This window comes from Spinacia oleracea, chromosome 5 (assembly GCF_020520425.1).
Source record: "Spinacia oleracea cultivar Varoflay chromosome 5, BTI_SOV_V1, whole genome shotgun sequence".
NCBI classification, from domain to species: domain Eukaryota; kingdom Viridiplantae; phylum Streptophyta; class Magnoliopsida; order Caryophyllales; family Amaranthaceae; genus Spinacia; species Spinacia oleracea.
In genome coordinates this window covers 64,591,220-64,616,992 of record NC_079491.1, presented here as the reverse complement: position 1 = coordinate 64,616,992, position 25,773 = coordinate 64,591,220, and the positions used below count along the sequence as shown (strand labels likewise).

The 25,773-nt window shown below is 39.4% G+C and overlaps 1 protein-coding gene and 1 long non-coding RNA gene across 3 annotated transcripts; both read left to right on the top strand.

Moving 5' to 3' along the window:
• The first annotated feature begins 6,179 nt into the window (after nt 1-6,179).
• LOC110785795 (uncharacterized) lies at nt 6,180-8,722 on the top strand. Of its 2 annotated transcripts, XR_008921790.1 has the most exons (6): nt 6,180-6,285; nt 6,523-6,606; nt 7,122-7,198; nt 7,394-7,646; nt 7,856-8,260; nt 8,354-8,722. It is a non-coding gene; the product is annotated as an uncharacterized lncRNA (long non-coding RNA). The 2 variants fall into 2 exon arrangements; XR_008921789.1 differs by having other exon boundaries at nt 6,183-6,285; nt 7,394-8,260.
• Nucleotides 8,723-20,225: 11,503 nt separating this feature from the next.
• On the top strand, nt 20,226-22,490 carry LOC130461076 (uncharacterized). The gene is made up of 6 exons (XM_056829001.1): nt 20,226-20,341; nt 20,879-20,941; nt 21,029-21,218; nt 21,328-21,432; nt 21,855-21,977; nt 22,359-22,490. Exons 1-5 carry the CDS (start codon nt 20,334-20,336, stop codon nt 21,870-21,872), a joined length of 384 nt encoding a protein of 127 aa, XP_056684979.1. The 5' UTR covers nt 20,226-20,333; the 3' UTR covers nt 21,873-21,977; nt 22,359-22,490.
• The last annotated feature ends 3,283 nt before the right edge of the window (nt 22,491-25,773 follow it).

Below are 25,773 nucleotides of genomic sequence, written 5' to 3'. Positions count from 1 at the left end.
TAGGCTTTTGGGTGGGTTGAGGTGCGTGTTGTTAATGAAGGGTATGATGGGGTTACATTTTATTAATTCCCTTTTTAAGCAACATTTCCATTTGTTTTGGATTTTGATTTCCTTTGACTTCTTTGGGTTGCATGGGTTGACTTTATGATTGCATGGGTTGACTTTTATGTTTTGGAGATATGAAGGGGATGGTGCGGTTTATTTTTGTGGGTTTCGGGAATTAGTTCCCATGGCACGATTTCAAGACCGAGTGGACCTTGTTTATTAGGCCTAGAGTGGGCCGCCTCTTTATTTTTGTATTTTGCAAGTACATTTGGTGCTTATTTAGTGTTAGAATCAAATTTTAGGAGAAATATTACGCCTTTATTGATTTGGAAAGTAAGGAAAACACACTGAACTAAAATTGACCTATATTCTAAGGGGTCTTAGGACCATCTAAAGTCTTTATTTTTTTCTACCAATCTAAAGAACTACTAGGCGCTTTTTTTTACTAAGGTGCTCTATATGGCTCAAGCCTTGGGTTTAGTCTCATAAAACTTCGGTCCTTCACCGGTACTCATCTTGAATTCTATTCCTTTTGCATTGACCCACTGATATGTCTTCACCCATCCGTTCTCGGTCTCTTCTAGTGTTGATGCAGGAGAGATTAACCGGGTTGGATCGAAACCTTCATCTTGTAAAGCTAGGGTAGTCATCACAGTCTCGTCCTCCATAGGTCTCGATTCGTTAAACAATGTCCATAGAGCCTGGTTGTCAAATATTTCAGCTGTTTTAGTCTTGGCGAGGTGGGGTGCCTCATCCAAGGTATGGCAGTCATGGAAAATTTCAAATTCGGGTTTTAGCAAGCCATCCTGAACGAAGGGTTCAGGGAAATCACAACATGGGTGTTCTTCTCCTTCCCGAACGAACATCCCGTTAAGGGTTCTTTCATACGGGGAAGGAGGGTGGTTTATTTGGCCTTGTTAAGGCGTAGCCCAGACAGGCGGTTAGTAATATCTTCCTCCTTTGGTTCGTAGCCTAAGCCAAAGGGAGTAGATTTGTTGGGTAAAGGATGGAATGTGCATTCCTTCTTCCTTATGCCCAATGGGGTTCCTGGGAAATAACCTTGAGCTAACAGCATTCTAGGGATGACTCGGGATGCGTGCGGGTCTAGGAATGCTGGATCATAGTCTTCGATGAAATGAATTGCTTCTTCCATTTGAAACCCATAAAGGTCGTCTGCAGTTTCGGCCGTTCCAACCATAGTACAACTGACGTCGAGAGGAGGGGCGCGGATTTCTAGTATTACCCCGTTGTGGTTAAGTTTAACCATTTGGTGCAAGGTGGAAGCCACACCTCCTAAGTCATGGAGCCAAGGTCGCCCCAATAGGAGGTTGAAAGTGGGCTTGATGTCGATTATTTGAAACTCCGTGGTTCGTGGCACAGGCCCGGTTTGTATAGTAAGGTTGATTTTTCCCAATACAGGCCTTCGAGAGTTATCATAGGCTCGTACCCCTTGTGTGGAGGTTTGGAAGTCATCGTTTCCTAGCCCCAAGCAATGGGCGGTTCGCAATGGGCAAACATTAACCGCCGAACCGTTATCTACAAGCGCTAGGGGGATGTTTTGTCCTTTGCATCCAACTACTAGATAGAGGGCTTTGTTATGAGCACCCCCCTCTTGGGCAAATCTTTGTCAGTGAAAACTATGGCCTTTTCTCCAGCATCTCTCGTGACGTGGTTAACCAATGAGTCAGGTGTGATATCTGTAGGCACTAAGATGAGGTCAAGTGAGCGAATAAGCTTTTCGCGATGTTCTTTTGATGTACACATGAGATCCCAGATGGTAATCTCGGCCTTGGTTCTTTTTTGTTGTTTCAAGAGAGGATTTTCAATGACTTCTGCGACGGTGGTGTGCCGTCCATTCTCAGGAGCTTGTCTGACTGGGATATCGTCCATAGGTGGTGGGCGAATATCAGGTTGGTATATTCTTCCGGATCGGGTGAGGTTGTCGACTTCGGGTTCTTGAGTGGTGGTGTCGGTGAGAGCATACCCGAGCCAAGTTTCAGTAAAGAGGTCCTGGCGCGACACTTGAGATAGGTAGATATCTTCAGCATCATCATCCCACACACCGCACACTTCTCTCTCGATTCGATCCATAGGGACCACAGCGAGTGGTGCACCTTGAGGTGTAATGTACACCGTAGGGTCGAAGTTCTCATTTTCTTGTTGGTCAAGAGAGATGTGACAAGAGCCGAGTGGGCCCTTGTTGTTGTTGGGTTTGCCAACGTTAGGGAGAGGTATCACTTCATCCTCTATCATGTCCTGGATTGTATTTTTTAGGTTCCAGCAGTTTTCAGTGTCATGCCCATTTCCTTGATGAAATTTGCAGTAAGTACCTTCGACCCAATATTTGCTCTTGACAGGAGGGCCACCGGGTGGGGCCTATAGGTCTCAACTTTCCTTGATTGGTTAGGCTTTCGAAGGCTTGTACCAAAGTCGACCCGAGTGGGGCAAACTTTCGGTCTCGGGCCCATCTTCCAGGGCTTCTTCGGGCGGGAGTCTCTTCTACAACATGGACTTCTTGGGCTTGGGATGTGTTGCCCCTGTTGTAGGTGTTGTTTTTATATGTGGGTTTACTTTGCATTGTTTTTGCGAGATCATCCTCGATCTTTATTCCCACATCATAAACTCTTTTGAAAGTATCAAGTCCCAGGTACCTAAGGTGTTGTCTATAAGCCGGGTCCAGGTTGTCAATGAATTTTTGGACCAATTCTATTTCGTGAGGCCTATTGATTAGTTGGGCCGCCTGGTCCCTCCATCTAGCAAAGTAGGTTATGAAACCCTCATTTTTCTTTTGGAAGAGAACTTCCAGCTTGCGCATGGTGACTTGGAAATCCATGTTCGACGAGTATTGCTTGATGAAGACATTGACGAAGTCTTCCCAAGTGGGGAAGAGCTTAGGGTCCTGGTGATAGTACCATTTGAGCGACACAGGTTCCAAGGACAGAGGAAAGGCAGGTAAATACATGGACTTGTCCACGCCTTTCAAGTTCATGGCATTCACAAAGCTCAGTAGATGATCACGGGGATTGTCCGTGGCTTTGAACTTTGGTAAGTCAGATGAACTAAACTTTTCTGGTAGTTTTCCAAGAAAAGGTTCAGGATCGAGGGAGAAGTACTTGCTCCCCATGGTTTGCTGTAGGACCATTTTTTCAATCCTTTTCAATCCTTTTCTCGTTATCGAGGTCATTTTTGGCCTGTGCAGCCGCTAAGGCTTCGTTTTCCATTTTCACTTGGCCCATACGTTGGGTCATTTGGAACATCTGGTCTCGCAATTCTTCGATGGACATGTTTGAGGGTGCGAATCGAGGTTGGGGAAACGGAGATCCTTGAAATGAGGGATGACAGACGGAGCTTGGAGTCATTAAACTTGGTGTTGGCGATGTATCTTCGAGACGCACTAACCGTTGATTTCCCGATCGGCACCAAGTGACAGGACCAGTCCTATGCATAAGATAAACTAAAGTTTAGGCCCCAAAGTTTCAAGTATTACTTAGTCTAGACTTCGACTCTCTCTATTGGTTTCTTTTCGCTCTTTCTTTTATTGGTACACTTTTTTGGTTTTTTGGTCATTCTTTGGATTTTCGAAACACTTGCCCGTGTGACATTTATAGTTACTAGCATGTTCGGTTTTGGTGCCGAGCATTGTCGTCGTAGGAGGCCTAACAACGACGCAAAGAGTTATTTTTATTTTTTTTTATTATTTTTTTTAAGTCGCTTCTAGAATCGAGTGCTTTTTCTGACGCCCTCGTAGCAAATTATTATTTTATTTTTTTTACGAATGGTTTTTTTTGTGCTACGTAATTTCCTTTTGCGCGGGCACCGAGGCTGCTGCGCCTACCAGAAGGCCAAGCAGCAACTTCAGCGCCCAGAGTCGGGCGTGAGAAATTCTGGCGCCCAGCCTGGGGCGTTGAAAATGCGTCCCTGGCTGGTTCTCGTTTTCTGTTTGCGTCTACTTTTTGTTTATGCGACTTCGATTTTGCGTGCTTGCCTAATAACGTCTTTTACGCGTTGTGCAGCGTTTGTGGGATTCGTTACAGGCCATCCCGAGCGTCGCTTATTTTTTGGCGATCGTTCGGGTTTGCGGAACACGTGTTTCGGTATAACTCTTTGGCAAATTAGTCTATGAATGTTTGGGCAATTTTTAAGGTCGTTGGTTTTTCTAGGATAGTTTGTCACACACAATCATATATTTCGCTACACATAACAAACATTCCATCATGAGGCAATAATAATATGTCATGTAGTTTAAGATAGGCTTCTATGGGTAGTTATTTGCGTCTGGCTTGGTACCGCTTCTCTCGCAGATCCAGCACATGCCCCGGTTGAGGTAGTGTCTTCAACAGACGAATTTCGCCCAAGAGGCCAATCAAGATTTAAGCCAAGGGGGCATGCACCAATGAGAGTGACCTAATGGGCGAGCGATTGGGTTTGGGACGGGTGTACTACTAGCGAAAGTGCCGAGTGGACAACATTCGAAGCGTATGCACCCCCCGGTTGACGATGGGTATCCTTAGTCCAAACTCCATGAGGGAGCCAAGATTCGTTATGCGGTTCTGCCCGTTCACATTAATATGCTGATTTTCAGGTCGTCCCAACTTGATGGGGAAATAAACGCGGGGTAGGATCGTTTCACCCTTCTGCTATTTTGATTACCTACAAGCACAAGTATTTCCTTCACTATCCCTAGTGGAGTCGCCACTGTGAGGGGGTCGAATAAGCACGCGGCTAACGCGTGACCTCGTCCCTCGTGGGTGTGACGCTTCTTTTTGTCAAATCAAGTGTAATTGGATTTCCTGTGAGTTTACACCCAATTGACTAGTAATATTGGGGTCGCCATTCAGTTTTTAACGACAATGAGAAAAACTGAAAAAACCCGGTTATCGTGACATAAAGGGAGTGCAATTATGTTTGACCACGACGGTCGTAGGTTCCCTTGTGATCCCTGGTGTGGGGATCTCTCAACGTACACCCGCAGGGTAGAGATTGAGGGTTCGGGGGATTGTAACTACCGAGAGGAGTACTCGCTCGTCGATAACTCCAGAGGCAGGATATCCTTACTAGCTCAGCATAAATAATTGAAGGGACATGCGTTAACTATTAAACTAGTCTGAGTTCATTTTAACAATATGCAACATATAATACTAAATCGATCGCGATTATCTGATTTAGATTGCATTAAGGGACCTAGCATGATAATCCAATTTACCAAAAATATTATATTTATTAGGCGTGATAGAACAATCAGATTTAGTTAGTTTAACAGTTCATAAAAAGGCGCGGAAAGCAATTAAATCATAGAAAAGGGACACATTACGACGCACCCTTGAGAGGTGCGTCACGGTTCTCAGAAAACTAACCACTTTGACTTTGCTAATTCTCCTTTTTTTTAACGAATCTCAAGTTATGGGACAGGATACGTTCTGTTCGATTTATGGATCGATTGCGACAGAACGCGTGATCAATTTCGCAGCGTGAGGCTTAGGCTTAAGGGTTGGAGTCAATACTCAGAATAATAGTTGTGTATTTTTTTCACGTCGAACTTGGGCTATATTTATAGAAAAGAATTCGTGAAAAGATAGAATTGTAGAGCTCTAATCCACGAAGAATTAGGAAAAAACACGTACCCAGGTAATTCCAGCGCCCAGGCCTGGGCGCCGAAGATTTCGGCGCCCAGAGCCAGGTGTTGAAAATAGGGTCTGAGCTGTTTCTTTATTCAGATTCGGATTCCTAAAATCCGGAGTGTTTGAGACTTGATCAAGTCTTTCAGTGCGTATCAATTTTATGACGGAATGCGTTTGGGCCCGTTACGAACTCTAGGCTCGTTAGGATTTTAATTAATACGTAATAGGATTCTTGCAGTTTCTATCTCATTTAGGATTTATGTTGGAGTGCAACACCTAATTCTGACAGGTTTCTATCTTTTATGACTTGCCACTTTTAACAACTACCCATTACGGTAGTTACTATTTTTAGCAGGTTTCCATAAATAGCAGGTTTCTATAAATAGCAGGTTTCGGGTGAAATGAGAAGGGTGATTAAGATTCGTTATTTTATAAGAGACGCGTTGCCAAGTGGAGATTTATGTTTTCATCATCGAACCTTCCTATTCGGGAATGGGGAAAGAAGTAGGTGTCTACAGAAAGCTTCCTGGATTTTTTTAGTGCACAACCAAAAAAAATAAGAAAGCCAAGGCAACCCTCCACTCCCTACTCGTCACTGATATGTTGAACTCATTCCCTCCAGGTAGGTTTTTGTTTTAAAATTTTTTTCCTTAATTTTTTCTAGAATAGGCAACCTTTGATGAGTTTGAGTCCGTTTATTTTGTTCCGGGTGAATTTAGATCCGGAGTTGTGTTTATGAGTTTCTTCTTCTTTTTTGTTTCAAATTCTTTGCTTTATCCCTCTTCAATTTGTCGAGTAAGTTGGGTATTAGGGTTATTAATTTTGTGTTTTGATTTTGGTTTGATTCATGGTGATGTAGAGTGACCCTGGACAACCAGAAGATTCTGATTATGAAGTCAGACCTGGTATTACAGATGCTCCAAAGACCAAGTTCAAGATCAAGGTTTGTTAGGTTTTTAATATTGATTTTTTGGCACTTTTTCAGCTATTAGCTATTGAAAATGATGATGTTTCTTATTAATTTTACTTCGTACTTAAATAAATGATCCTGCATTTGCAATTGCTGCATAAAATGGTGGGTGTTTGGGGGAATTTTGAATGTTCTCAATGTCTTGCTCGATTGATGTGTAAGCTTATGAGTCGGTTTTTGGTTTTGAATCTGTTTTGTTGGATCGTAATATTGAACTAGTAGGTTCTGATGTTTATGGACTATAAAACCGGGCTGTTGTAATGCTCTCCATTTTAAACGGGTGTTTGATAGTTGGGAGATGCATTTCAATTGAATTCAGACAGTGTAAACACTGTAGTTTATTGTTTAGTTACATTGCATCTAAAGAGAATAATTAGTTTATGTGAGTGTTGTTTTTTCCAGGATCTTTGGTTTAGAACTTTAGAAGGAAGTAGTATATCAGCAGGGCGTATTATCAAAAAAGTGTTAATGTCATTTTTCACTTTCAGGGTGGAAAGCATTGAATGTAAGGAAATGCGATTTGATTAAGTCGGAATTTTGCTGAAACTACATGGATGATGTGTTGGTGAGCATTTACTTTTTTTGATGAAATACGAGACATGTGTTTTCATTTATATAATAAAGTGTTGGTTATTCTGAAAATGTGACGAAGTTTATGAATAAGTATGGAGTATTAAGATTTTACTATTTAGGTGGCTCGTGTGAGTCATATATATTTTTTTAACTTCTAAATTGATGGCTCTTGTTTACTGATTTACAGAGACAATATTAAAGCAGGCCTGTTTTTGAGCTTAAACTATCAGCTTGAACTATGTCTTGCCAAACTCAGCAAAATCAAGCATTGTCGTCTGCTGCAACTATTGAATATATATATGAACCTACATCTGTCACCGCAAAGCTAAGGGTAAAATGTTATTTAAAAAATGCTAATGTATATAGTATACGGTGTCTGGGTGATAGATACAACAGACCTTTGTATCCGCGAGGAGTTTATGTCAGAATAAAGAGAAAAGGTCAGCAGTTTATATGTTTAATTGAACTTTATGGTAAATTACAGCTCATACAATTAGGTAAATATTTTAACATGCTTAATTGTCTGAATTGTACTTCTAAAAATCCTTCTTTTAAACGTTTCTTTTGATATGTGAAGTGGTGTGCTCACAATAATTCTTGTCATGGAGACTTCTTCTATTTGAGTGCCTAATAACGTTGTTGTTTGTAGGGGTTTAAGAAAAGTCCTTGTAGCAGGTGCAGTTCCTCCGATTTGGGATGGAAATACCACATCTATTAGTGCTACATGATGTTATGCGTACAGTAAACATATTCAATAAGTCCCTTTAGTATTTTTGTTTCTTTTGGCATTCTTCTCAAAACAAGCTTGTATTTTTCTTTTAATTCTATCGAAGTGAATTTCTGGAAACAAATGCTCTTTATTGGTTTGATAATCTTAAGATCTTCTCTGTTATCTTGCAAATTGATAAATGAGATGATCATTGTTTTCCATGTGTAGGCTTTAAGATTTTAGCATTCCCGCTCAATCAATTTGGAGGCCAAGAACCTGGCTCAAACCTGAAATGAAGAATTTTGCATGTACAAGGTTCAAAGCTAATACCCAATTTTTGATAAGGTTTGTTAGTGAATTCACCATCTTAGAATCTCTGGAGAACCATAGTTTCCCAGCTACTGACACCATGACTGCTACTGCAACTGACTGCTACAGGTGGATGTGAATGTTCCAAATACAGCCCCAGTTTACCAGTTCCTCAAGAAGTTTTTTTTGTTGCTGCCTTGCTGTTGTTTTGTTGATACTGATGTTCTTCTGCTGATATTATTGATGTTCTACCGAGTGTTCTGTTGTTTTTCTGTTTGTTGACTTGGTTTGAATTTTTATTAATTTCTATTTATGCAACAATCCAGGCTTCTTCTAAGACGTTTTTTTTACAACTATTCTAAGACATGTTATTTTTGTGTTTTTATTTAGTTTTGGGCTTGCGGGTTGTTGCAAGCCCTAGGGTGTTTTTTTTGGTAGAGGTTGAGCAACAATTGGTTCTCTTTTGGTTAATAATATTATTTGGAGTTGATAAATCTTCGATTCTTATGAAATTGTGTGATTTACTTTTGCTATTTTATCATGGTTATTTATTATAGGTGATCGTGCTTGCAAATGTATGAAGTAAATGCGCTAGCTTTATTTTCGGTGCCTCTAAACACCTTTCATACGTTGTCAAATTGTATTTAAATATCATTATTTTAAAAATAAGATACTGCCTCTAATTATATCTAGAGGCATAATTTAATGGTTGCCCCTAAGCTAGTATACGTCATTTTAGAAACAACTTTTTGTACTGCCTCTAATTATATTCGAGGCAAATTCATATGGTTGCCCCAACTTTCTACATTGCCTCTAATTATATTTCGAGGCAAAATTATATGACTGCCCCTGAATATATAACGTCTTTAGAATCAATTTTTAGCATTGCCTCTAAATATATTTTGAAGCAAAAATATATGTTAGCCTTTAATTATATTTTGGGACAAGAATATACAAATGCCTCTAATTGTATTTTGAGGCAATAATATGTGGCTACCTCTAATTATATTTTGAGGCAAAGAGATGTGTTTGCCTCTAATTATATTTTGAGGCAAGTATAAATGGATGCCTCTAATTATATTTTGAGGCAATAATATGTGGTTGCCTCTAATTATTTTTTGAGGCAAAGATATATGGATGCCTCTAAATGCATGGGCTTTTAGAAGCAGCACGTTGTGTTGCCTCAAAAAGGGGCCTTTAGAGGCAACCACTAATTAGCGACGTACTTATTAGAGGCATCCACTTTTTTGCTTCAAAAACTCATTAGGGGCTACATCCCCATTTTTAGAGGCAATTATGACTTGCCCATGTATCCGATTTTTCTAGTAGTGCATGGTTTTCATTTTCACATTCCGAGCATACTCATATCCAATATTGAGTCTTGACCTTATTCCTTTTATGTTTTGATCATATGCACTATCATAGTATCCTTTAGGTCCACATTAACACACGAAGGGCAGATCGACTAGAACAAAATTCAATCATCCCTTGACCTTAAAACTGGTTCCTCCCACAATCTATCATTCGAGAATTGAGTGTCAAAAAAAACAATGGTGGTTTCATTAGTACAGATAATCTCATCTTTGTAATCAACCCATTTGAAGTTGTATAATCATAACCCAGTAATTGTTTCTTATACCAATATTACTTCTACTTTGCTTCCCAAATATCTTCTTCGTGATTTTCCATTTGGACACACATTAACCCTTAAATATTTTCTCAACTCCAAATCTTATTGTAAAATTAACAAGTTCAATAAGACTACTGCAATTTGCGCTTCTTTGCTTGACAACTCTATTTTGTAGGCTGGTAAAATTTGTGTTTCCTATGCTCTTTTGAATACTGGTTTAGCTAGATCTCAATCCAATCCTATACTTTTCGAGGCAAATTCATATGGTTGCCCCAACTTTCTACATTGCCTCTAATTATATTTCGAGGCAAAATTATATGACTGCCCCTGAATATATAACGTCTTTAGAATCAATTTTTAGCATTGCCTCTAAATATATTTTGAAGCAAAAATATATGTTAGCCTTTAATTATATTTTGGGACAAGAATATACAAATGCCTCTAATTGTATTTTGAGGCAATAATATGTGGCTACCTCTAATTATATTTTGAGGCAAAGAGATGTGTTTGCCTCTAATTATATTTTGAGGCAAGTATAAATGGATGCCTCTAATTATATTTTGAGGCAATAATATGTGGTTGCCTCTAATTATTTTTTGAGGCAAAGATATATGGATGCCTCTAAATGCATGGGCTTTTAGAAGCAGCACGTTGTGTTGCCTCAAAAAGGGGCCTTTAGAGGCAACCACTAATTAGCGACGTACTTATTAGAGGCATCCACTTTTTTGCTTCAAAAACTCATTAGGGGCTACATCCCCATTTTTAGAGGCAATTATGACTTGCCCATGTATCCGATTTTTCTAGTAGTGCATGGTTTTCATTTTCACATTCCGAGCATACTCATATCCAATATTGAGTCTTGACCTTATTCCTTTTATGTTTTGATCATATGCACTATCATAGTATCCTTTAGGTCCACATTAACACACGAAGGGCAGATCGACTAGAACAAAATTCAATCATCCCTTGACCTTAAAACTGGTTCCTCCCACAATCTATCACTCGAGAATTGAGTGTCAAAAAAAACAATGGTGGTTTCATTAGTACAGATAATCTCATCTTTGTAATCAACCCATTTGAAGTTGTATAATCACAACCCAGTAATTGTTTCTTATACCAATATTACTTCTACTTTGCTTCCCAAATATCTTCTTCGTGATTTTCCATTTGGACACACATTAACCCTTAAATATTTTCTCAACTCCAAATCTTATTGTAAAATTAACAAGTTCAATAAGACTACTGCAATTTGCGCTTCTTTGCTTGACAACTCTATTTTGTAGGCTGGTAAAATTTGTGTTTCCTATGCTCTTTTGAATACTGGTTTAGCTAGATCTCAATCCAATCCTATACTTTGCAGCGCTTCGTTCGATTTCCGCCCTCGGGCTTTGTCGACGCAATACTTGCACACGTATTTCATTATACTCCCAGTTGAGTCGCCAATGTGAGGGGGGTCGAAAAGACGAGCGTTCTTCCGAAGAATTTGGATCGAACGGCTACCCTTGAGGATATGGAAATCGTATTAAGTAAAAGGGGACTAACTGTGGGAAATAGCCTCTTTTTACTAGATCGTGCAGTCGTCAATGAGTTTTAAACGATATTGAGGAAAACTGACAAAACCCGGTTATTGTGATACGCAAGTAAAGTCGAAGCCCATGCAAACGTATTTGACCACAACGACCTTACGTTTTCTTATGATCCCTGATGTGGAGATCGCTCAATATAAATCCGCATAGTAGGGATTGGGGGTTGGAGGACATTTACAAATAACGTGGAGTGCCCAACATTAACCCATGCATTGGTCCTTACTATTTAAATGCAACGACAAAAGGGATATTCCTTAGGCCACATAACTAATATAAGTTGATTTGAATGCACATATATTAACTAAAAATACAGAAAGATGATATAGATTGATTAATAAGGCTTAACAGGAATAGATTTATCGAGAAATATCTTATTAAGCGTGATCAATATAACAAATTATGTGAACATATTTATAATGGCGACGAAAGAAATTAAAAGGTATATTTTGCAGGTTACAATATAGTTTTGGCTATATTGTGTTTCTATGGAACACTAACGACTTGGCTGTTTTAGATTTCCGTTGTTACTTAGAACTATCCGGCAAGTGACAGATTGTTCCCGAATTCTGGTCCCATTCCTCCAGAGTTCCCTCTTAGATCCTCGGTCAAGGCTACATAATCAGCTATAGCATCGATAGTAACTGGGATGATTTGATTGTTTATCCAGGCAGAGGCTTAATAACAAGAGTTAATACATGAAGGGTTGTTACGAGCGTAGAGGACATATTTAAGCTTCGTTTAATACTCAAGCTAAAGGCTAAGGATTCTTTGAGATTTGGCAACGATTACCGGAGTTTATAGGGCTGTATTTATAGTGTTACTGGTCGAGAAATGATAGAAGTTTGAAGAGATCGAATTTCAATGAAACTGCAAAGCCAGCGCTAGAAAATTCTAGCGTTAGACTGACCAACAATGGAAATTAATTTGCCAAAAAAAAAAACAATGGAAATTATTAGCGCTGGTAAGGATGCGTTAGATGTGTTATCCGAGTCAACGATAGCTCATTCTGGAATTTAATCTTTGTCGCGATTGGGTGAGAACCAAACTGTACCGTCTAAAAAAAAAGTGGCGCAGGTGTGCTAGAAAAGAACGGCACACGTGTGCCACGCGCTAGAAGACTCTAGCGCCTGTAAATTCTATCCATGTGTTCTTCAAGATTCTTCCGGTTTCTTCCACATTTTGCCTCTTTCACGGTTCTATCTCTTACGTGATATTATTTGGAGTGCAAGTCTCATATTATCCATGGGTTTAATTGTAGTGCAACGTAATCTCCTTGAGTATCTATCATATGTTGATGACATATTGCTTATTGGAAATGAAATTTCTGTGCTGGAGCCTGTAAAGGCTTTGCTTGGAATGCGTTTCTCAATTAGAGACTCATGAGAGTCACAATACATCTAGGGATAGATCTAAGAGGGTGATTGGACGAAGCCAAAGTACTTACATTGATAAGGTGCTAGCTCGGTTCAATATGATGGTAGCTGAAATGGGTCATCTGAAGGAAATAATGCCCTTGGTCCAAGTATGCATTTAATGTTAATTCTAATAAATGCGGTTCAGTATTAATTAACAAGTTAATAATTTAGTGAGATCAAGTGAGCTGAATGCCTAGCTAGAGGCCGCTTCAGTTCAAGAGGAATTAATGATATTAATCCACACCTTACTCTTGACTAAACCCGTAGGGTCACACAAATAGTACGTAAACGGATCAAGTATTTAATGGCATTAAATACTCCATCTATGGATATTCGGAATCGACGGATCTTGGTTTCAGTGGGAGCTGAGATCGTCAAAGGCAAGAAATGAATACTCCGGAAACGATGATATTGCCGAAAACGAAAATATGGATCGTATCGGAAATATAAATATTATCAAAGTCGTAGATGTTGCCGGAAACGGAAACATGGTACGTATCGGAGAATGTTATCGGAAATGGAAATATTACCGGAATCTGAAATATTGTCGGAAACGGAAATATTGTCGGAATCCGAAATATTATCGGAATCGGAAAATAATTTCGGAAACGGAGATATTAAATATTTGTTCGAAACGGAAATTAATTCCGGAATCGGAAATGTTAAATATTGTTCGTATCGGAAATGAATTCCGGAATCAGGAAATAATCGGAAGCGCATCGTACGAATTAGCATCGGACGAGACTTGCTAGAAAAAGGCCCAACACGAAGCCAGGCTCGCGTCCAGCAAGCCAAGCTCCCAACACCAACGCAGCCAAGGCCACGCCAGGCCCAGTGCAAGGCCAGGCCCAGCAAGGCCAAGGGGCGCGCGCGCGGGCTGGTGCTCGTGGGCTGCAAGCTGCGCCTGCTCGTGTGGGCCGCAAGACCTGCGCGGGCTGTGCGGTATGCTTGTGGTCGTGCAACGTTTGTGTGGAATTCGTTCATTGATTAAATCCGAAATCCTAATAAAGATAGAATTAGTTTAAAAGAGTTTTATTGATATTCTAATTAAACTAATTAGTATCCTAATAGGATTCTAAATCCCTTTCCATAGCCTCTATAAATATGTGGCCTAGGTTCACAATTTATACATGAGAATTCAAGTATTCAAAGCTAAGATTTTCAAGCAAAAATCAGCCAAACACTTGCCCCTATTAGCCGAAAATTCTAAGTACCTTAAGGGCGATTCTAGTTGGTCAATCTTAAGGCGGATCCGGACGTGCTGTGGACTTTCTACGGAGGGACGACACTAGGATTCCTAAAGACTTGTTCTTGTTCGGTTCGGGCGCAGCTAGGGAGGGCACGCTACAAAGTGTATGCATCCTAGACTAATTATATGATTATGTGCAATTAATATGATTCCTGGCATTAAGGTTTTTCCGCATGATTTATGTTGTTCATATGTATCATAACGTAACTGTAGGGGTTTTTTTTATATCTTTTCCCGTTTCCTACAATGGGGGGTTGGCACGCAGCGGTTCGTTTAAAGAACCGTTGAATTGTTTTTGCACCTGGAAGGAGTCGCCACCAAACTTTATTTTAGGTCTCATTCGGGAAGACCGCACAATGACTCTATTTTTGGATAAGGCCTTGAATCCTTGAAACGGATGGCATGGGTGAGATCCGGGCTCGGGAACGAAAATGCTTATTCGGCGAGCTTTAGAAATATTCAAGTACGTTGGCACAACATTGTTTCAAAAATAAACCCTAAGATTAGACTATGTGGGTTTGAAATTTTGAACAAAATAGAATTTCTAATTGTACGGTGGTCACTTTGCTTTAAATATTGATTTAAGGAACCTAAGGCCGGTTTGTCCAAAAATATCTTCGTTAAGCGTGATGTAACCTTTGTATTTTGTTGTATTTAGCATGTTGGTGATGAAAGCAATAAAGCACATAAAGCAACATCACAATACTAAATAAAGTGCGGAATTAGTAAATACAAGACCCCCAAGAAAAGGACTAGGGAGTAGGTCCACATTGCCTATAAATGGACTAGGCAAGTAAAGGTGCGGAATTGAAAGTGCGAAATTGAAATTGCGAAATTGAAATTGCGAAATTGAAATTGCGGTATTAAAAGTGCGATATTGAAATTGCGATATTGAAAGGTGCATAATTGAAATTTTTACTTGGGCACATGAGATTCGAACGCCAAGCGGTTCCTTAAAAATAAGTGCGCCTGACACGAATTCAAAGCCAAAAATCTCAACTTGGGAGAGGTTGCTCAACCCAAATGTCCTAGATTTCGCATATTGAACTTGAAATTGAAAGCTTGAATATTGAAAGGTTTGAACTTGAAAAGATTGAAACTTGAACTTGAAATGATTGAAATTTGAACTTGAAATGATCCTAGTTTAGAGAGGTAGTTATGAACAACCCTAAACATGGTGGGAACTTTGGAATTTGAAAACTTGAACTTGTATATTGAAAAATGGAGTCTTGAATCTCAAAAGACTAAACCTTTAAATACTAAAAGGTGTCGTCTTTGATTACTCCACACTTGAAGGTGATTCTAGTTCAAAGAGATGAATGTAAACAACTTTGAACATCCTTGAATCTTGAAAATTTGTATTTTGTATTTTGAAAAAGTATGTATTTTTGAAAAAGCATGTATGATTGTTGCAAGTAATGTTTTTTATGGCAAAAAACACCAACTTGCTAATCATTTGAAATCAAAATAGCATGATTGATTGAAATGGGATTCGGATTTACCTAGTTAGGCTTAGGCACGAGCTCCCAATTGCTCTTGAATTTTGGAATTTTTGTATATGTTTTGAAGAGTTTTGAAGTTTGTATTGTGAGGAGTAATGTCGAAATTACGACGTTGTATGTGTTGTGCTCCCCTTTTTTCGATGGAAATGAGGGGTATTTATAGGAGGGAAATGGTGCAAAACGCCAGCACACGCCAGCGCTGGGCGCTGCTGACGTGGCCTGAATGCCGCAAAAAAGGACGGAAAGATGTCGTCCTTCATTTGTCTTGTATGGGTGTACCTTCGTACGAATAGTACGATATTTGGCGTGTAGTGTTTTCTTGGAGGTTAAGACTTGAATTTGCGTCTAAAAACAAGCCTTTCTCGGGTTTTTGAATTTCGGTTTTACGGGGCGGGGCCCGGCATGCTCGGTTTTGTGGGTCGGCGCCCGAATTTGACTTGCCTTATATGATTTTGAGTGAAAAAGGCTTTGTAAAACCAATGGGATGGTCCACTAGTTGAGATTGAACTTGGATTTTGAAATTGGATTTTGGAAGTTGTATGTCGTACCGAGTTCCGGGAGGAGAACGGTCTCGGGGATTGGATTTTGGACTTTGGATTTTGGAGCTATTCATAGCAATTGGGATTTCCGCCTGGAGTTACTCCAATCGCCTAACAAGGATAATGGAATCGTCATCATCCCAAAGGGGAGACACAAATTAGGTGTCTGTAGAAGCCCCCACTTTGACTGAGCGTTCGGTTAGGAAAGCGCAAGTCAAAGTATTTCGAAAGGGACGGAGAATGGTCAAGATGTTCTGCAATCGAGACCACTCTTTGTACGCCGGTACCTGCATAAAACAGGTGTTAGAAAAAGGATAGAGTCTACCTCGGTGCGGTTGGTGATGACTCCGATTTGTACTTGTATTTTTCCACCATCAGTTCAGGACGGAGCTTGGCATCGAAAATTTGAATTTTTGAATCTTGAATTTTGAAGTTTGACACCCGGAGTTAATCCGTTGGGATGTGCTTTGCTGGGGATAAGAGATTTTTATTGGCCCTTAAAATTTTGAATTTCGACTGACTTTCCCGGAGCTTGGGATACGTTAGGAGTTGGGCGCCTGAGTCGTTGTATTTTTTTGGACTTTGTATTCTTGAAATATTCATCTGTTTGTACTTGGAGATAAAGGTGTATACCTGTGAGGGGGTCGAAAAAGCACGAGGCTAATGCGTGACCTCGTCCATCGTGGGTGTGACGATTCTTTTTATTCAATCAAGTGTAATTGGATTTCCTGTGAGTTTACACCCAATTGGCTAGGCTAATTCTTTTTATTAAAGGTGTATACCTGTGAGGGGGTCGAAAAAGCACGAGGCTAATGCGTGACCTCGTCCATCGTGGGTGTGACGATTCTTTTTATTCAATCAAGTGTAATTGGATTTCCTGTGAGTTTACACCCAATTGACTAGTAATATAGGAGTCGCCATTCAGTTTTTAAGGACAATGAGAAAAACTGACAAAACCCGGTTATCGTGACATAAAGGGAGTGCAATTATGTTTGACCACGACGGTCGTAGGTTCCCTTGTGATCCCTGGTGTGGGGATCTCTCAACATACACCCGCAAGGTAGAGATTGAGGGTTCGGGGGACTGTAACTACCGAGAGGAGTACTCGCTCGTCGATAACTCCAGAGGCAGGATATCCTTACTAGCTCACCATAAATAATTGAAGGGACATGCGTTAACTATTAAACTAATCTGAGTTGATTTTAGCAATATGCAACATATAATACTAGATCGATCGCGATTATCTGATTTAGATTGCTTTAAGGGACCTAGCATGATAATCCAATTTCCCAAAAATATCATATTTATTAGGCGTGATAGAACAATCAGATTTAGTTAGTTTAACAGTTCATAAAAAGGGCGAGGAAAGCAATTAAATCATAGAAAAGGGACACATTACGACGCACCCTTGAGAGGTGCGTCACGGTTCTCAGAAAACTAACCACTTTGACTTTGCTATTTCTCCTTTTTATTTAACGAATCTCAAGTTATGGGACAGGATACGTTCTGTTCGATTTATGGATCGATTGCGACAGAACGCGTGATCAGTTTCGCAGCGTGAGGCTTAAGCTTAAGGGTTGGAGTAAATACTCAGAATAATAGTTGTGTGTTGTGTCCTCTTCACGTCGGCTTTAGGGTCCTATTTATAGGAAAGAGTGGCGTAGAAAGATAGATTTTCAGGAATTTGAATACGAAACGGATTAGGAAGAGAATCCGTCCCAGGTATTTTCGGCGCCCAGCTCTGGGCGTCAAATATTTCGGCGCCCAGGGCTGGGCGTTGAAAATAGGTTCTGGCAGAATTCTTTGTCAGATTCGGATTCCTAGAATCCGGAGTGTTTAAGACTTAATCGAGTCTTTTAGTGCGTATAAATTCTATGATGGAATGCATCTGGGCCCGTTACGAACTCTAGGCTCGTTAGGATTTTAATTAATACGTGACTCTATTTCGAATCATATTAGGAATAGGATTCTCTCATAATCTCTATCTCATTTAGGATTTATGTTGAAGTGCAACACCTAATTCTGACAGGTTTCTATCTTTTATGACTTGCCACTTTTAACAACTACCCATTACGGCATTTACTATTTTTAGCAGGTTTCCATAAATAGCAAGTTTCTATAAATAGCAGGTTTCGGGTGAAATGAAAAGGGGATTTGAGATTCGTTATTTTATAGGAGATGCGTTGTCAAGTGGAGATTTACGCTTTCATCATCGAACCTTCCCTTTCGGGAATGGGGACAAAAGTAGGTGTCTACAGTTAGCCCCCACTTTGACTGAGTCTCAGAGTAAGACGATGGTCAAAGTATTAGACGGAGTGCGTCGCACAAGCCATGGTGACCTGTTTTGGCGAGGGTCTCACGAGCCCCCGAGTGAAAACATTTGACTTAAGGGTCATCACTTGAAGTGTCAACATATCCCTCACGTGTCATTGGGATTTGTCAACGGACACTAGTAGAAAAATCGACATGTGCTTCTCTTCAAGTGCGGCTCATTTGGTAAATAGGCAGCACTTGAGAGCATAAAAAAAATACAATTTTACAAGTGCGGGCTCATTTTAGAAAATTGGCAGCACTTGAGTTCAAGTGCGGGCTTATTTCACTAATGACCCGCACAAAATATTTCTAAAAGTGTTTCCCAATTTTATTTCATTTCCCGCTTCTCCACTTCATCTTCTCTGGTTACTGCTTATCCCTCTTCTCTCCTCCTTTCCTCTTCTCTGGTTTCTCTGCTCCTCCCCCTCTCTAGTTCTCTGGGCGCGAAACTCAAAACTTACATCACTCACAACATACACCAGCAAGACTAGTCGCGTCGCCAATGATGTTCCCCAATCGGCGAATTCTTCCTCTTCTCGTCGCGGCCGCAGCACACAGGCGTCGCTCATCCTTATCTCTTTTAGGTTTGTAGTTTTTTTTTCCCTATAATCTTGTTACTGTAATGACGAATGCCTAATTTGTCAAGGTTTTTCGATTGCGTGCTCGATTTTTCTTCTACCTACTTCCGGATCGATTTAATTCAGGGTTTGGTCTTCAATTTTTTCCCCGTTTTTTGGCGATTCGTGTTTCTGATATGATGTTTTGCATTGAAAAGTTCGATTCTAGTGTTTTTTTTTTGTAATTATTGTTAATTTCTCTTAACTTTTGATTGTTTAGGGTCTTGTTTTGATTTTTTTAACTTTTTTTTATTGTTCGAATTGCGATTGTGTTCACTGGTGATGTATGCTGGGGTTCAGATTGTTTGATTTTGGCATTTGTTGATGGTTTTGGATTTGAATAGGATTTTGTTAGCTATACATGAACTTTAGTTGGATTTGAATTGGCCAGAGTTGTTCCAAAGCTTCTAGCTGGAAAATATTCGATAGACATGTATTATGTTCAAGTTTGTAAATCTGAATATTGACTAGCATCGGGGTGTTGCCGTCCAGGGAATAACTTAATAAGTTTGCTAATTACATCCTTAATTGAGAAACTGTTTAGACGTTGAGATCACTAGGAAACTATATACTCTATCTGCTATATCGTGCGTGATCTTGCAATTTCTGAATATTCTAGGAAAATAAAAATGGCAAAAACTAACTTATACTACAACCTGATCATGGCTCACCAATCCCACTAATCCCCATGAAATCAGACCACTCAGTATTGCTATTGTTGACGTTTTTGTTATCATCGTCGTTGTTGTTGTTGACTCTGTTGTTAAGATCTTCGTTGTTGATTGGTTTCGACAGAGAAGGCAGCGCAGGCACGCCTCCTGTTTCTGTGCCAATGTTCTATTCTCCGGTTATTGATGACGGAGCAGCAGTTTGAAACAGTAGTCCGTCTACCAGGTTGGATCGTGTATTCGGTACGTTAAAATCTTGTAGCAAACCTCTGTTAGTTCCAAAGGCAAACATCTGATGCTGCCTCATTTGATGCAATGCGACCAAGGTTGCTGATGTGAACAGCCCCGGTCTATGATTCTGATTTCCTAACAGAAAGTTATTACCATTTCCTACAGGAATAACAGGCGGCACAGCAAACAAATGAGGAGGCTTTGTGGCCTGTTGCATCTGTTGTGGCTGCTGACTAGGGGACGAGGAGGCTCTGTGGCCTGCTGCATATGTTGTGGTTGCTGACTATAGGGGACGCTATGTCTACCTTGGCGCGTTTGTTCTTACGGAATCCTCCACCTAGAATATTCGAAAATATTCAATGGATAGGTATTATATTAAATGAATGTTCTATGTTGGTGTATATATTGTAATAATCAATATGTATTCATTATGGCCTCGGCTAAGCTCGTTTGTGTTTGCTGCTTTCCATGCTGCGATGCTATTCTACTATTCTTCCTGCTGCTATTCGGCTATACCTGCTGTGATTCTAATATGCTTCTTCTGTTTGACTTGATCTCCATAATTTTGACTTGATCTTCTATTTCTGATCTGCTTTTGTTCTACTTCTTCTATTATGATCCTGTGTTTTTGTTATGATATGCTTATGTTTTGCTTCTTTGTGCAACTAGGTGGTCATTTATGGTAAGAGTTGACCACAATTAACTTTCTGGTGTTTGTGTTTTTTTTGTTTAGCTTGTGGACATTATGTCCTTAAAAAATTTATGTGGACATTTCTTTTCCTTAATCTGTATAATAGGAAGACTTGTTTTGTTTAGTGGTGGAGGCGTGGGGAGGCAATAGAGGATTTGATGTACCCCAGTGGGCTTTGTGTTTTTCATGTGTTATTTTTTCTTTTTATTTCAGATACTTGTTGGCTGAAGCAGGTGACACTTTATTTGCTTCCGTCGTCGGGACAAAGCAGTACAAGTATGTCATGTAGACTCTTTTTGTTTGATCTGTTTTGCATACCCTCCTCCACATATTTTGAATATACATGTTGTCCTTGAACAATAGGGATCTGGTGGCCAATGCTAATATATTTCAAGGAGCTTTATTTGATGACGATGACATGGAGATTATGGAAGAAACAGAGATTGTTGAGTCAGATATAGCCGATGGACGAAAGGGATATTTAGATTCTCATGCTAAGACAGAAACTAAACCTAAGCAGTTGAAGCACAAGCTGAGACCAGCTGCTCATAGAGTATGATGACAGTATATAACTTTGTTGTTTAATGTTTCTTCGTTATAGCCCCGGAGAAATTGATATCTGTGCTTAGTTTATTGAATCTCTTAATCTGTTTTTATTCCAGGGGTTTATGGCTCGTGCCAAAGGGATACCAGCCTTGGAATTGTACAGACTTGCTCAGAAGAAGAAGTGCAAACTTGTCTTGTGTGGGCATTCTCTTGGTGGAGCTGTGAGTATACTCGCGTACTTTATTTCATCTTTTGTGTGTGTAAATCAGTGCAATAATGAACCTCACAGTCTCATTTTTATCATAGGTAGCAGCACTGGCCATACTAGCCATTTTAAGGGTTATTGCTGTGTCTTCACCGTTTAAAGACAATGAAAAGTTTCAAGTCAAATGTATTACATTCTCCCAGCCCCCTGTTTTCTTAATACTCCCTCCATTTTCTTTTGTTCTTCCTGTATTCCTCACTCAAATCTCCTAATGTTCTTGTTTAGAATCTTATCCATTTATTTTAGAAGAAAATGCCCGTAGTTTTATCTTTTGTGTCCTTGGGTTATTCAATGTTTTTTTCCATTTTTAATGGCACTTTCTGCTGTATTTCAGAACTTCTCGGTTTCTTTGCTTTTTACTGGCAAAGATATTTTCAGGTCAAATATGTGTGTTGAACTGAAGGAACGTTTTCAATCGCATTCAATGAGAGCTTACAGATCAAGATTTCAGAGCTATGTTGTGTATCCTTCATCTGTGCCACATGCTGCTGTTGGCTCATGGTTTGTCTCTTCCATCTTTTGTGCACTATTTTTATTGTACTGACCTTGCTAGTTTTGTCATATTTTAGTTAGGAGCGAAATAAGCCATTTTAGTTAAAATTTGAACTATAATGAACAAACGAGCCTTAAATGTGCATAACATGACCAAAGTAGGTGAGAATGAGTGTTTGAAACATAAAACTAAGTATTAAACATCCAAAAGGTTTAAAATACTTATTTAGGTTCATTGGTTCAAAGTTAGGAGAGAAATAAGCCATTTTTACTATTATAAGGTTCATTATTTCATTATTGTGAGCAAATTATGTCTTAATTTAATGTACCATACAATATTTATAATATAACTAACATGTTTTTTTTTCCTGGATGATCGATCTTCTTTAGGTATTCAACAATCCGAGGGAGCAACCTTTGACCATTGAGTAGATAAATGAAGTTCGAGAAAAGTTGGCAAAGTTCATTACCATTTATGTCTTTGATATTTTCTTGTAGTGAATCTTAGATTATGGATGCTAGTTTTTCATAGGATTGTAATGGAATCAATTTTTATACGGTTTTTTCATGAAATGCCCTTGAGGTTTCACGAAATTCACCAAATACCCCTGCGTGTTTCAAAATACACAATATACCCCTATTTTTTTCGTATTGTTCACCAAATACCCCTATTTTGACTTTCCGTTAGTCCTCCGTTAAGTCATGTTTATAATTCATCAAATGCACCTATTTATAAACTTTTTGCACAATACACACCTATTTGTAAACTTGTTTGCACCAAATACCCAACTGCTTTTAAACTGCATAATTTAAATCTAGCGGCTTGTTTACATTTCTAATTTTCCTAGCAAGGAAGCAATGAGCAGTTTGTAACAAATTTCCAGCAATAAACATGGATTATATTCCATAAAAAGCTGATTACATAAGATATAACCTTCGTAACGGTTTGTGGGAAAGAATTCATACAAATACGTTAAGAGTTAATGCCAGTGTCCCATCTTGCAATACTATGAGCCACTGTATTAACCGTTCTTCTAATATGAGAACGAGAAAAAAGGCGAATAGATTACTAACACTAACAATCTCATCATATCACAAAAATACAGGAGCTTCCGCTTCCTGCCTTGTCTAAATAGCTCTAATCACCTTCAGTGAGTTCACTTCCAAGACCACCAGATATATTATTACGCTAGAAACTGTAAAGCCACCACATTCATGCCCCAACCATAGCTGCAACTCGTGCCTCTCCTAGATGCATAGTTGAAATCTATCGATCAGTGTGAATTATGTTTTCTTAAAGCTTAAATACAAGGCACAATTAATGCTTCGTAGTTCGTACCCATCAAAATTTCCTCCCAATTAAATAAACTTGGAAAAAGTTAACCCCTTCCCTCTCCCCTGGCAACCATCAACGACATCATCTTCCTTCCTCTCTCTCCTCTTTCCCATCACCTTCTCTAAACTTAAACCCATTCAACACAAATTGCTACTCTAGTTCAAATTAATCATGTCAAACGAGTATATATATATATATGTTTAACATCAATTATACATGCCCAATTACATTAAACAAATAACAAATTAAAACCCCCAAATTTGAAATCAAGGGTTTGGCTTGCAAAATCGAATCAAATTTCAACCATTTTGAACGAAATCGAGCCAAATTTGAACGAAATTATGTAACGACTTGAATTTAAATGGTGAGAAATTACTCTCCCACAAAATTTCCGGATTCACAGAGAAAATAGAGTTTTTGGGTTCATGATGATGATGATGATGATGATCGATGATCGATGATGATGATGATGATATGATAGGAGGAAGATAGTGCACTGGGTTTTGGGAGACATAGAGTTATGTTGATATGAGGAAGATAGTGCAAAATCTTAGAAGAATTGTGAAAGTTGATCTTGATCATTGTTTGAGGGTCGTTTGAGGATGGCAAAGACGATCGAACAAAGAAGAAGAAAAAGAGAGAAATAAAAATATATTTTTTTAAAAAAGAAAGTTAAATGTAAGAATATTAGGTGAGTAAGGGTATAAAGGTAAAGTAATGCTAAAGGAGCACTAACGGCCGTTAAGTCCAGGGGTATTTGGTGCACTTTAAGTTTCAATAGGGGTATATTATGTATTTTGAAACACGCAGGGGTATTTGGTGAATTTCGTGAAACCTCAGGGGCATTTCATGAAAAAACCGATTTTTATAATTATAATTATATACTATTCAGTTTAATTATCTATATAATTGGATACTTTTTTTATGTGATGTATGGAGGTTAACTAGTGGGCGTGGTCTAATTGTATAATATATGTAACAGGGATATCAGTTATATAAAAAATTTCTAGATCAATTGCGGCTCATTTATATATCAAGTGCGGCTCTTTTTAATGCTTGTGCTGCCCATTTTTATGTCAAGTGCGGGCTAATTTCCAAAATTGGCAGCACAACATTTGTCAAGTGCGGGCTCATTTTCAAAATTGGCAGCACAAACTTTGTCAAGTGCGGGCTCATATTGCAAAATTGGCAGCACCAAAGTTGTCAAGTGCGGGCTCTTTTTGTAAATTGGAAGCACTTGATACTCAAGTGCTGCCAATATTTTGGCAGCACTTGAGAAACATCAAGTGCGGGCAAGCCATGTGCTGCACATGTAAAAGCCCGCACTTAACCCCTTAAAATGAGCCCGCACTTGAGCTTTTTTCTTCTAGTGGGATAATATAGAAACTTCCTGACTTTGTCATTGGAAGGATCTAAAGGTGTGCAGAAACTCCCTCACTTTGTCATTGGAAGTAGCTACAGATGTTTTCGAAATCAAAGCTATAAAGTGTAATTGGGCCTGGCCAAGCCCAATCACGAGGTAAAAAATGTTTTAAAAGATTCTCATTTTCAGGGTTAGCTAAACGAGAAAACCCCCTTGTTTTTATTGGACGTAAAACAAAGGAAAATCCAGCACATCGTTCTTTTTTGGAAAAAACGGAAAACCAATCTTTTAAATTTTGGAAAAGGGAAACTACTCACATCGCTTTTTTGGAAAAAACGCAAAACCAAAAGCTACTCACATCGTTCTTTTTTGGAAAAACGGAAAACCAAAAGCTACTCACATCGTTCTTTTTTTGGAAAAACGGAAAACCAAAAGCTACTCACTTCGTTCTTTTTTGGAAAAACGGAAAACCAAAAGCTACTCACATCGTTCTTTTTTGGAAAAACGGGAAACCAAAAGCTACTCACATCGTTCTTTTTTGAAAAAACGGAAAACCAAAAGAGGTTATCGCTGCAGCGACTAAGGACCTGCGCGGTTAGTGACGCAAACCCGCCGGCTAAAGATGGCGAGCCTGTCCGCTAAGGGTGGACACTCCGTCCGATAGAAGTGGACGAATCTGTTTTGAAATTTGTTTGTGCTTTTTTGAAAATAAGGACCTACGCGGTTTGTGACGTAGACCCCGCCGGCTAAAGATGGCGAGCCTGTTTCATTTGTTTTTTGAAGATTCTATTTTTCGAAAACTGAGGACCTGCGCGGCTAGTGATGCAGACCCTGCCCGCTGAGGGTGGGCGAGCCCTGTCCGCTGAGGGTGGACGTCCCTGAATTCGTTTTTTCGATTTGGGAACTCGTATGGTTCGTGATGCGATCTTGCCAACTGAAGATGGGCAAGTTCCTATTTCTTTTGTTCTTTTTGATTTCTTTTGAGATTTTTTTTTTATTCATTCTTGCAGGAGCGAATTCTTTCGAGGGATGCTCGGATTTAGTTGCAACCTGAATGTGGGTTGACAACGCGCTTAGACGGACCATTGTCTCGTGGTCATCATCTT